General features: G+C 42.2%; 2 protein-coding genes and 1 long non-coding RNA gene across 5 annotated transcripts in view; 1 reads left to right on the forward strand and 2 right to left on the reverse strand.

The window, feature by feature from the left end:
• LOC100882786 (uncharacterized) overlaps positions 1 to 13,553 on the forward strand; it is a 275,505-nt gene that overhangs the window by 126,968 nt on the left and 134,984 nt on the right. The window lies entirely within an intron of this gene.
• On the reverse strand, positions 2,891 to 9,144 carry LOC100883261 (uncharacterized). Of its 2 annotated transcripts, XR_013037663.1 has the most exons (5): positions 8,687 to 9,144; positions 8,401 to 8,612; positions 5,068 to 8,314; positions 4,764 to 4,973; positions 2,891 to 4,683 (listed from the first exon to the last, which is right to left on the reverse strand). It is a non-coding gene; the product is annotated as an uncharacterized LOC100883261 (long non-coding RNA). The 2 variants fall into 2 exon arrangements; XR_013037662.1 differs by having other exon boundaries at positions 5,068 to 8,612.
• LOC143263911 (uncharacterized) lies at positions 9,221 to 12,680 on the reverse strand. Its single transcript, XM_076529963.1, has 2 exons — positions 10,226 to 12,680; positions 9,221 to 10,144 (listed from the first exon to the last, which is right to left on the reverse strand). Exon 1 carries the CDS (start codon positions 12,674 to 12,676, stop codon positions 11,813 to 11,815), a length of 864 nt encoding a protein of 287 aa, XP_076386078.1. The 5' UTR covers positions 12,677 to 12,680; the 3' UTR covers positions 9,221 to 10,144; positions 10,226 to 11,812.

Here is a 13,553-nt window from a genome sequence, read left to right on the forward strand (position 1 = left end):
AATTGGAGTGTCATCGTTTTTAGCGATGAATGTTCCTTTTGGGCTTGGTCTCTCATCAAGCATGCCTGATCAGTTCGTGACAATCCCGTAATCCAAAGAACTGTAAAACACCCACTAAAGGTGCATGTCTGGGGATGTTTCAATGCACGTGGTTTCGGGACATTGTGTGTTTTTACAGGCAATTTAAACGCACAAAGAATGATAAAATTATACCAGAGAGGACTATTGCCATCAACAAAACGGTGGCTTAATCAATCTTGTGATAGGTGGCTTCTACAAGAAGACAACGATCCAAAACATCGGAGCCGGGTGTGTACCGAATGGAAGGCGAAAAACAACATCATGGTGCTGCCTTGGCCTTCTCAGTCCCCTGATGCAAACCCAATCGAAAATGTTTGGGCTATTATGAAGCAGAAGCTTCAAGGTAGCCGCGCTGTAACTTTGAAAGCATTAGTGGACCGAATTAGAAAAATATGGAGGTTGCTGCCTATTTCGTATGCAGAAAAATTAGTCGAAAGCATGCCGAGACGTTGCGAAGCTATAATAGCAAATGGGGGAGACTGGACCCACTACTAAGTAAGAGCGTATTACCTTCTTACATATACTTTTGGTTTACATACAGTTTTTCGTAAAAAAAGGTTTTTTTCCAGAAACATTGCGTCCACGCTCTTATGTTACAGACTGTACTTATTAAATTAGGTATTAATTTTTGTGTTAGCCATTTTTCAAAATTTTCTGAATTCATCTGTCCATGATAATCTTCTGTTGTACTGTTAGCTTTAAAAATTAATTCGGGTCCATTCGCGAATCCATTTTCTCCTCCAGCGCGAATAATTATATATTGATGGGAAGTGCTGGTATTTTTTAAAACACCTCACATATTTTCATATTGCCAGCACTTTCCAAAGCATAGGGAATTGTCGACCCATGTTTCGTCGACATATACAATATTTTTGTTTTGTCTTCTATAATAGTCGATCCCCTTTAAATATTTTCCCCTTCACGTGACAATATTTGGCCTTTCTATTAGTATCTTACGAAAATTACTACTTTTCCTCCACTTGTAGCCCATGTTCTTCAGCAATTTATGTAGACTGTGTAATTCCCATGGAAAATCTATTTCTTCTTTTATTGCTGCTAGTAGCATGTACAATCTTCTTTTCAATATAAAAACTGTAAATAACATTTTTTATAATATTTTGTGAAGAATGTGAGAATACTAAAATTTATATACATACTTTGCTACGCGGTATTTCGCGGCACGGCTAGCTCGGCGTTGCTCGCAACCCCGCCTCGCCCACGAATACTCGAACGGCTCTTTCCAAGCCCGCGACTACGATCGTCGCGGCGCCTCCGCGGATTCGCGGACGAGTAGCACTTCGGCACCCGATTCGAACCCGTTCGATATCGCTTTTAATTTCCTTTGTACTTGGGCGCCAGACGCTTCCCAGCGTCACGATACCGAACTTTAACGCGGAACGAGATTCTACGGTAGTACGGTGGTAAAACCAACTATATCGGGTCAGTTTCAGTAACCGCCACGAGTTCGGCGTTTAGAAATATCGAGAAGCGATCTTTCTAATTCACGATACGTCCGGACGTCGGGATCCTGGACCGCCCCGGACAGGGGCCACCGGGTTTACCTTTCTAACGTATCCTAATTATTCCCTAACGATTCAATGCCGACACTCTGGTTACAATTTTGCAGAACCTGCCCGTGAATGGCACACCAGATGGTCGACAACCCACGGTACAGAAATCCCGAATTATATAACTTTACAGTTATATGTAGGTGTGAGGACTTACCGAGGTGTCCGCTCTGTGTCCACAGAGCGATATTATGTGGAAAAATGTAGCAGAATCGGTATAATAGCTTTTCTAAGTGATCACTTGGCAATTGCCAGATACAGAATAAAGAAGCGCGAGCTCATGTGCCGGTATTAGGACACCTCATAACCTTTTTTTGTTTTCCTTACACCTTTATATCTGCAGTGCATCTGATCATAATATCTGTTAGTTTCAATTGTGACCATTTTTATAAAATCATCTGCAATAACTAGCTCGACAATTTTACTTATGCTTTGAGGGTTATTTGGATGTATCTTGATACCTGAATTACCGGCAAACATTTCTAAGTTTCTTTTTGGATCATATTTTGTCCACTGACTATCTGTTTGGTCGTTATTGTTGCTGGATTCGCTGTCATATATTATTCTAGTTGTACACTTCCGCGTAAGTTGCGTTGCTATATCGCTATTGTTACGTACCGTGCGGGGACTAGCGAAATATCCCACTAATTAATTTCAGTTGTTGGTAACCTGGGGGGTCGGCGTTGGTAAGGGTTGTGAATTAGGTACATGCTTTCACACCATTGATACAAATCGAGTGGTGCTGAACCCTGTCTAATCTCTTCGTAATTGTTTAAAACGATTTCAATATGTTGCTACACGGTATTTCGCGGCTAGCTCGGTAACGGCCCGCGACCCCGCTTCGCCCGCGAATTCTCGATCGGCCCTTCCTGACCGTGCCCGCGACGATGACCGTCGCGGCGCCTCCGCGGATTCGCGCGTGCGTAGCACTTCGGCGCCCGATCCGAATCCGTTCGATATCGCTTTATTTAATTTGATAATTGGGCGCCAGACGCTTCTCAGCGTCGCGATAAAGAACTTAGACGCGCAACGAGACTCTAGAGCGGAAAGATGGGAAAACCGTTTATGTCAATCTTGGAAAAACGCGGAAGATTCGAATCGGCGGCGGAACGGCTCGGTAGCTCAGTATCCGAACGCAATGGTAGAGTGGCGGGATTCTTTAAGGGTAAAGGAGCTAGACGCGGAGGCGGACGAGAGTACGTGATTCGGGATAATTCGCGAGAAACCTCAATTTAGCGGTATTTGTTAACAGCGGTGTTTTATTTAAAATCTACATAACCTAGGCGTACAGTGTGATCCAGTATCGGAATTCGATTTAACCGTAACACTCTCGGCGGAAGGTCGAGATACGATCTCCGCGAGATTTTAACCACGGACACGAGATATGCAAGTTCTTAAGCGGAATACAATCTTTGATATTTCCTCGATTCCCGGAACGGTACGCGACGCGACTAATTTAACGGAAACGCAACGCAAATACTTAACCAAACACGACGCAATTATTTTAACGGAACGAAACGCGACGAGACGCGACGGGACGCGACGAAACGCAATTATACTAAACGCAACGGAATCTAACGCACTTAAATTTATACGAGACGCGAGTTAATTCTATACGCGGAACGATTCTGTATCGGCGACCGTCTAGAGAGAGAAAGCGAGAAGTTGCGCGACAAACACGAAATGTCCGGTACGACAAACATGCACTTTACGTTCTAATCCCGTACCAAGAGTTCGCGAAATCGAGACGTGGGAGGGTACAATATTGGCAAAGGCCTACTCGAGACGATACTTTGATTGTAGCTTACGCTGTACCATTCCCCGGTACAGGTTCGGTGATCCGGCCGAGTGGCGATTCGAGAGATCGAGAAGCGATCTCTTGACGACACGAAAAAGTCCGGACGTCGGGATCCGCGACCGTCCCGGACAGGGGCCCCCGGGTTTCTTTACCCTTCTAACTTAAGCTAATTTCCCTACGAGACAAAGCCACTCCGGTCACACTTTGCAGAACCTGCCCGTGAATGGCAAGCCAGGTGATCTACAACCCACGATATGACGATCTCGATTTCGCGCTCTTTTACAAATATATAGCGGTAATTGAGGGGGCTTACCAAGGTGTCCGAACAAGTGGCGGCAGGACGCGGAATCTTTTTCTCCTCTCGAGGATTTTATTATCTCGAACGATAATAACTTTAACTAGCGGAACACACGGCAATTGCCAGATACAGGATAGGGATCCACGAGCCCTTGCGCCGGTATTAGGACACCTCGTAGCCTACCTCCACCCTCTGCCGGAGTTTCCGAATTCTGTCGAAGTCTTCTTCGGCAGAGCTTCTTCCGTCTCCGCAGCCTCTCTTCTTCTATCGTAGGGCCGGAGCGGGGAAGCGGCAGAGAATCGGCACTTTCCTTCGGCGTACGTCGGTTTGTCGCTGGGTTCTCTCCTCTTACTCCGCTGCCTCTCTTCGTCTATCGGAGGATCCGAGCGGGGTAGCGGCAGAGCAGCGGCGTTTTCCCTCGACGTACGTCGCTCCTTCGTTGACAGTGACGTCATTCTCCGGCGGTACATATAAAATAGCATAGCGGCAGAATTTGTTCTTACGATATTATACGCGCTTCGTTCTCTCTCTAGACGGTATCTGACGGCGACCTATGACCCGTCCGGTCTCCCGAGGAGGCTCCTTGTGACGGGTATAAAATACCACGTCACAATGTGAACAGGTATTCCGTCTTGTTGACTGACTTTAATAGCTGTAGCAGTATCCAGAACTTCGAGGGGAGGAGCAGAGGGAATCGTTTCTTCCTCCTCATCACTTGAAATGACAATTATTTCGGGATCGCGGTCCGAATTTAGAATGGTCGTGGCTTCAGAATCTGGAGAACAGGGAAGTTCCTGTTCGACGGGCGGCTGAGACTGTAAACGCAAGGTTTCCTCGCGTCTTCTCCGTCTTTCGCAACGGAGTCTTTCTCTAATTCCTCCTCAACGCTGATTCTTATTCAACCGTTTAGTGCGAGTACGGTTGGGGTATTTGGAAGACTATGTGAAAATAAACTTTAAGTAAAATTCAGTAAAATTCGGAATTATTTGTAACAACTGCGTTAAGATCGGTTGTTCACCTTGACTTGCTCTATGTTCGAATCGACTGCACCGTATTACGCACGAGCTTCTAAGTGTTGCCTCGAATCGGTAGCCTGGGAAGCACTCGCCAGATGCCGGTTGTCGTTCGGGAGCCTCGGTAGCTCACCAGTGTTGACAAACCTGACGGTCGGGGTGCTCTTGGAGCTAGCCAGTATTAAGACCAGACACTGGGTGGCATCGGGGCGGCCCTGTATCCAAAGGAAAGATCAATGGTCGGGATGTTACCGACTGTAAGGGAAAAATGTATTGATCGATGATTATAACCTTGTAATTATGTAATACCTGCTAATAACGTTTGGTTTTGTGTAGTAATGGCTCGAAAAAATATATGTGTAGTCGGGAGGAGCCGGAACGTAACATTGGATGTTCCCGGGGACGTTACATATCCGTTTAACCAAAAGTGAGCTTCATCCGTAAATATAATTTGTTTTTCATCGAGTTCCTCACTTTCAAACATATCGGTTATCACCTTACAAAATTCAGCTCATAAAAAAGTGTAAGTTGACAAATTTATTATACGTGTACGGGTACGAAAAATGATGTTAGCTATTCAAACGACTCTCACTGACTGATCACGTTGCTGGTCAAAACCTCTTCCTCGAAAACTCATTAGTAAAAAAAGAAAGAAACAGTTAGAAAGAGAGAAAATATAGAAAGTGGGAAAATCCAGAAAAACCGCTGATTGAGCTCGGAAAAGAAGAGCTACAGCGGAAGAGAATCATAAAATAGAAAGTGAAGAGGTTCGCAAGGGCCTGAGCGTTGACACTGACCAGGCCACGGCGAGACCCTATAGAAAGCGAAAACAATTAGAGAATGTAAAGCTAAAGAAGATAGAAAACAGGAAAAAGAATCTTAGAAAATAGAAAACACAAAAATAACAATCACTTATGTGATTTGTCGGATCCTTCCAAACCATTCCTATGTCGAATGGCATATTTTTTTTGCATTTCTCACATAACGACATAATCCCACACTGGACCTGCTGCAAATGACATGAGGTGCTCAATCTTTATCTTCATCGCCAAGTTGACATTTAAAATACTGTTGATAGGCATGCTTTATAGATTCTGTAATGTTTCTTGCAGAATTTTTAAACACCACTTCACCACATACATAACAAAATTTATTTGGGTGATTAACACACGCACGGGACATTGCTATTTACATTAAACTATTATATTAATTTTACTAAAGTAGAATTACTACTAAATTATAAAATGGTACTAAAGATAATAACAATAAAATCACCACACGCTAAATAATACGCTGAATATTAGGTTGGGAAAAAAGAAATGCCGTAAATGTCGCCTTTCGCTACTCATGTTTAGCAATGTAGTTGAATGTTTTAAAGGAAACTGTGGCACAAATAAAACCTTCTGTAAAAGAGCTCTGGGATGACTGAAACCGACGGTACAGAAGTCTAATAGATAAGTGTGCATGTTTACACAAGCTGAGTTAGATGAGACCACTTATATCGCGAAGAGAAAGAAACTTTTAGGACATCCTAATACGTTGATCTTCGAAGAAATAGGTAGCCACACATTGCGTAGATATGTCATAAATAGGAGCACATTCGGGGAAGTGCCACATAAATGATCTGCAACTAACTGCATTTGATGTAACGCTTCTAGAAACATATCCCGTGGAACTAAAGGCATTGTCATAGCCACTGAGAGAATTACTTTTTGTGCACCTTGTAATCTTAACTTCCTCCATTTCCTTAATAGAGTCCAGACAATAAGAAAAGGACCATTCAACTCTCCACTGAACACTTTAATGAGGAAAAAAAATACATGGGTAACGTTAACACTTATACCGTACGTGATTAAAATGAAAACAACAGCTATGTGGTAACAGCAAGAAATTGTGCTTGCACCTCTTCCATAACAGCTTTCTCGTAATCGCACATGACAATTTCTAAGCTATCTTGCAATCGCGGAACAAGAGACACTATTTTTTTCTATATTGCTTTGTGTATTGATGAAGTACGAGATTCGCATAAAACAAAAATGGTAACGATTCCCTGTAAATTAACATCTGTTTTCAGTTTGATAGTACGAGATAACTTTAACAAAAACTATCAATAGTGGTATAGTGTGTCATTGTAACGTATGTGTACAGTATAGAGCGGATGAAAAAGAGGCATTCGTGTTTTAAACAACTTCCTCTACCCGAAAAAAATTAACATTATAAGTTGTTTATCTTGAATACCTACTGAAAAGGTACCGTCCTTATATTAGATTGAGTAAAAAGAAATCCATTACTTTTACGTGAACTTCAAGACTTTACTTAATATGTAATAATATTTGTTTAATATTTGTTGTCATTTTAAGAGTGGCTTCATAATGCCTCTCGCATAGAAATCTTGGTTCCTTGGCAACAAACTCTAGTAATTGATTTTCACAATCTTTTCTTGATGCCAATTTCTTACCGCTGAGAAAGTTTTGCAATGCAAGAAAAAGACGGTAATCGCTTGGTACCAGGTCTGGACTATGTGGTGGAAGCATCAAAGCTTCCCAACCAAGCTCTCGGAGTTTCTGGCGAGTCACTATAGACGTGTGTGGCCTGGCATTGTCCTGATGGAATACGACACCTCTTCTGTTGGCCAATTCTAGCCGTTTCTGGTAAATCACTAGCTTCAAACGACTCTGTTGTTGACGCTGAAGATCCCAATTTAGTGTTTAACCATACGGAAGGAACTCATAATAAATGATTCCTTTCCAGTCTCACCAAATGCACAGCAGAACCTTAATTTACAAATTAATATAATTATAGTATTAAATGATATGCAATATGCAATCTTCAATACAGGACAAAAATGAAATCAAAAATGGGAGACAAAATTGATACTTAAATAAAAAAAAAACTGCTTCTGACTAATTTGTTGATAGTCTCGAAGGAGATGGCCTCCCATGCTGCCTGAATAGCGGCCCGGAGCTCGACAAGGTTGCGCGGCTGCGGCCCAGCCCTCACCCGGCAGTCAACCTAGTCCCAGAGGTGTTCAATTGCGTTGCAGTCGGGGCTGCGGGGAGGATGGTGGAGGAGATTGACGTTATTTTCAAGCAGGGCAGCACGCGTGATTCTGCCGGTGTATGGCGCCGCGTTATCCTGCTGGATTAAGACGGGGCCGCATTCTTCTCGGAGCGGTACAACGTGCGGCACCACCACTTCGTTGATGTAGCGGCGGGCCGTCATGCCAGGTGGCGGAATTTCGACGAGAGGTGTTTTTTTATTCAGCATATTGCCTCCCCAGAACATGACAGGCCCGCCGTTATAGGAGACGCGGTCCACGAAATGCTGATTCCGCTCGCCCCGACGATGCTACACCTTCAATCTTCCATCGGTCTTGTGTAGTGCGAACCGCACCTCGTCGGAAAACATTACGTGCCGCCACTGCTGGATGCCCCAGTTGCCGTACTGTTGAACATAGGCTCGGCGAGACCTCCGGATTTCCGCGGACAACCTCAGAGCCTTCTTGGGTACTCTGCCTCTCAGCCCTGCCGCGTTGAGACGTCGGTTAACAGTCCGCCTGGAGATTTGGTACTGAGTTATCTTCTCATAGTATCCAGCGATCTGCCGCGCCGTGAGGCGGGAATCGGCGGCAGGCATGCGCACCATACGGCGGTCGTCCCTCGTCGTGGTGCACCGAGGACGCCCTTGCCCTGGCCGACGGCCCAGCAGACCGTCTTTCTGGTGCCGGTGTACGATGTTTTGGATAGTAGTGTGGGCGACGCCGAACCGGCGCCCCACCGCACGAAAACTGAGGCCTTGCTCCACCAGCGTGAGAGGCTCCACGACCTGCAGTTCGCTCATTTGCTTCGCTGTGCCTAATGATGTGAGTGAATTTAAGCGCAAAGTCAATGGTATACGAATTAAATACAAAAAAAGTTATTTTACTTACCAACGATATGTACGTTTAGGCAAAGAAATTCCAAAAGACTGATGCTCCTACATTTCCAGGCGCTATTTTTATGATTCTACGCGATTTTCACATGTTTTTCTGAGGAAGAGTCATTTTTGGATCTTGGTCGGGCGCTGCTCCACTGTTTTAGTCGTTAGAATGTCATGGACATGTCAACAATCAACACTCTCAGATCAATGACACGGCTCTCATTCGTCCCGCATAACAACACCACCGTGGTGTCGTTTTCTCTGGTACACTCCCGGACAAAATGATAGCACATGTGTGCTATCTTTAATTTCTTGAAAACTACTTAGAATTTTTTAATGTAATACATGCCATTCTAATTGTTACATGGCAGAGAGAAGGAACTTCTTAGTAAATATGGTTGACCTTGCTAGGTTTTTGAGCAAGCAGACGAAATATACAAATAGTGCCGGCGAAATGTTAGCACATTCACAGAATTTATACATATATTTTCATAAAAAAGAAAGTTACATTGCAATTAATACAAAGTTAATAATGATATGATTATAATAATAATCCGCTTTTATTTTCAATTACTTCGAGTACCCGCTTTGCTAAGGATTTGTATAACATTTTAATTGTATTTTGTAGCAAATTATCCCAAACTATCTTAATAGCTTCTTTTAATCGTTTAATATTATCATACTGTTTTCCATTCTTATATACAGCACGTGCTAGTTCTCCCCAATAATTTTCAATAATATTCAGGTCCAAGGAGCGTGCGGGCAACGGTAAAACCGATACGTTTTTAAGCTGAAAAAATTGTTCTTCGACTTTAATTCGGAGAATTGCAGCATTGCCATGTTAAAAAATAAATTTATCAGTGGTAATTCGTAGTGCGTGTTCAATACTTTGTTTTGAGAGTCAATTTATATATTTTTGATAATTCATTTTTCCTTGAAGAAACTGTACATTTGTTTTGCCTTTGTATCCATTCCGTTTAAATTCCAGCCGAAATCATTACTCCACCCCCACCCATTTGTCTTTGTTTTTTTACTAATCTTTCTTTTTTTAAATCATGGTAGTAAAATGAAAATGTCAGTAAAAAAAAATTCGTTTCCATTTCCTCGAAGATAAATGGGTGGGGGTGGAGTAATGATTTGGGCTGGAAGGCCAAAGGTCTGTCATGGTTTCTAATTGCGAAAATTTTCTGGTGTGATCTCTTCCAGTATTTCTGAAATCTTTGTTTCGTGCCTCCATTGCTTCTTCAGAAAACATTCCAATGGTCAAACCAGCACTCCTTATTATGTCTGCACCATGGAATAATATTTTGTGCAAACTTGATGGTATATAAAACCAGTCGTACTCTGCTACACACAAGTTAAATGTTTCCATTGTATATTCTTGAAATAAAATTGAAATTAATTTGCCTATAACTGGATAAAGCCACCAAAATGTCACCAATTCTTTTAATTAACTCTTCGTTTACACCTGTAATATTATTTGTTATTGTATTATTTAATTACTTTGCTACTTACTACTCACTCTTTATTATATACGATAATGAAGTACCTGTAATATTCGCCGCTGTAAGGGTCCGAACAGATAAGAATCACATGGTGATAGGTCTGGGCTGTAAGGTGAGTGATCGAGCGTTGTCCATTTCATTTCCATCAGCTTCTTCTGCGTCGCCTTTTGCGTCGATACTGAAGCCTAACTTGATCTAAGAGGTTGCAATAGTAAGCTGTATTGATGGTTCGACGATCGTGTAAAAAATCCACCAGTAAAACTCCTCTCCAATCCCAAAAAACCGTGGCCAACACTTTCCCCGCCGCCAGTCGAGTTTTGGCTTTCACAGGATTTCCTTCGCCTGTCCTTCTCCATTCCATGGTTGCACATTTTGATTCGGGAGTGTAGTGATGCACCCATGTCTCGTTACAGGTGACGATTTTATGCAAAAATGTTTCCCCTTCTTCTTCGAAACGTATTACGAGCAATTCTGATATGCGAACTCGTGTAGCCTTTTGATCCTCATTTAACAGCTTTGGAACCCAACGAGCTGAGATTTTTCTAAACCTTAACAGCTTCTTAATTATAGATTGAACACTGCCGTAACTAATATCAAGCTCTCCCGAAATTTCGAGCACTATGAGGCGTCGATCACTTCCGATTAGCACACGAATGCGTGTAATGTTTTCACTAGTCGTACTGCTTCAAGGACGACGTGCATGCGTTTCATTTACAACGCATTCACGACCTTGTTTGAACTTATTGCACCATACCTTCACACGCGGCCATGAAAGGATATCTACCCCAAACTGAGTATGGAGTCCGCGGTAAATATCGGCCGGTTTTACATTTTTACGAGATAAAAACTTTATTATTACACGTTGCTCAATGGAGATGGGCATAGCTTTGTCACTCATCGTTAGAAGTATTGAACGAACTACGGGATCAGTCGATTGCTCTTGTTTTCTTACTTTAAGAATGCCTACCAAACGGCTTCAACTATTTAATAACACATAAAAATATTTTCCAATACACACAGAACAAAGGCTCGTTCATATTTGGTTGCCCCACGTATCTGGAGTGGTCGGAACTTTCATCACAGCCCTATTTGAATAAGAAATTTACACAATACGGTACGTTTTAATTACCTACAGAATCTTGTAAATATTTAAATAATCTCTCTGTTGCATGGTTTGCAAGATTTTGTACATTAACTTCGGCAGAAATATCGCTCATTTTAATTAAGGTTGGATAACATTCTGTTTTTGCTTCTCGAACATGATCATATGGAGGACAGATGTCAGCATTTCGTCTTTTTGCACTTATTCTCATGGAGCTGTAAGTCTCTTTAGTATAATCACCATCGACGAATAGAGATAACGCTTCCTCCAAAGTGTATTTAATCGGTTCTGCTGTACGTTTTCCCCTGATATTCACATACTCATATGCTGTTTTCTTTATTTTTACTGATATTGCGTTTGCCACTTACATATCAAGCAGAACATATGTTAATTCGTTAGAAGAAAAGTTTTGTGCCAGGTGTACCGCAAAGTCATTACCACTTTTTTTGGAAAAAATCTACGTAATTTTCAAGAAAATGTTAAGATTTATTTATTCAAAGTATTGACCATTTGATTCTATACATTTTGCTCATCTTTCAGGCAATTTATGAATGCCATCCCAAAAAAACTGTTTGTCCTTTGAGCAAAACCATTCATTGAACCATTCTCTAACTTCTTCGAAATTGGCAAAATGCTCCTCTGCAAGTGCGTGTCCCATTGATGCGAATAGTTGATAGTTGGACGGGGCAAGGTTTGGAGAGTACGGCGGGTGTGATAATATGTTCCATTTAAGTGCTTTCATCGCTTCCTTGACCGGTTTTGCTTCATGAGACGGCGCGTTATCGTGCTGTAAAGTCACTTTACCGTGTTTTCGAGCCCATTCTGGACGTTTTTCGATCAATGCATGGTGCAAATTGATCGTTTGTTGTCGGTAACGATCACTGTTAACCCTTTCGCTACGGACGAATTCTACGCCGCGATACTCCCGTAGAAGGGCCGCGCCACAAGTGTGCACTTGCGGAAGAACTAAAGTCGCCTGCGCCGGTTGGCGATCAGCACCCGCCTTGGCGTTAGCCTGCTCGGCCTTCTTAGCGTCCCTCATGGTCTTGCGTCCCACGACGATCGACCAAGTCTCCTCCATCGATTTTGGGGTCAGTTTCACGGCTGGTTGGGCTGGTTTTGACGGGCCCGCCCCCGGTGTCGGTCTTGCGCTCTCCTTCCGTTGCCTGGAGGCCGCTCTGGATGTGGGCTTCGAAACAGGCCTCTGAACGGGTTCCAAAGTCTGTTCCGACTGTGGCCCACTCTTCTGCGGCGGCGCCATCGGAGCCTTCTCGCTTCTAATGCTCCGTACCTCGGCGGTTAACTCCTCCACCGTGTTTATAAAGCTGGCCACTACTATTTGCAGCCCGATGTCCTGGCCCGTCTGATCTTTTGGAGCCTCCTGCCTCTTCATCGGCGCCGGCTGGGCCACCTGCACTAATACTTCCTCCGCTTGCACAGTGGTCCCAAATTGCTAAAACCTGGCCAAAATATGATGGCATTTTCCAATTTAAGTGCAAATTCGTACTTAGGGGTTTTCGAGGTCGGTGATTACAAATCAAAAGTCAAAATTACAAAAAACAAAATGGCGGATCTGACGTAGTAAGTATATGTACGAAAAAGGCGTTAAAATTGACTGAAGTTTGATGTATAGGAGTATTTAATGTTATTGATTACAAAGCAGAAGTCAATGTTTAAAAAAAACAAAATGGCGAATTCGATATGAGTGTTGTGTATACCGAAAAATTGTTTGTGCTTTTCGAGAATGAGGATAATGATGTTTTCTAATCGCTAAATCGGTATTAAAGCTACAAATATTCTAAATAAAAACTAAAATTATAGAATTCTAAAGAACTAAAATGATAAAATTATAGTTTTTAAATAGTCGATCCAAATAGTAACTCGTGATGGAATTATGAGGCATTTGTAAATGAGAATACTTAAGTCACAAATTATATTACATTTATTAAATTAATTATATACAGTAATAAATAAAGAATGTAAACATCAAATAAAATATTACATTGAATTATTCGAACTGTCAGAATCATCATCAGTACTTTCATCAGTTTAAAGAAAATTCATTACATCGCGCCTACGTCACATTATAAAAAATAGCCATACGATCCTGGTGGCACTTAGTGGCAGCTAATTTTTGCAAATATTGCAAGTTAATAGTATCAGCTACAAGCCTGAACAAAAATTTTAGCGGGATATTGTGGAATATACAACTTTTAGTCTACACTTTTAACATTCGCGCATGAAGTTTCACCTTTTATTATTTATATTGA

Source organism: Megachile rotundata, chromosome 3, assembly GCF_050947335.1.
Source record: "Megachile rotundata isolate GNS110a chromosome 3, iyMegRotu1, whole genome shotgun sequence".
Lineage (NCBI taxonomy): Eukaryota > Metazoa > Arthropoda > Insecta > Hymenoptera > Megachilidae > Megachile > Megachile rotundata.

What these genes read in the sequence shown, in the direction of transcription:
- LOC143263911 (XM_076529963.1), bottom strand. Translation starts at nt 12,676, where the DNA reads ATGAAGAGGCAGGAGGCTCCAAAAGATCAGACGGGCCAGGACATCGGG.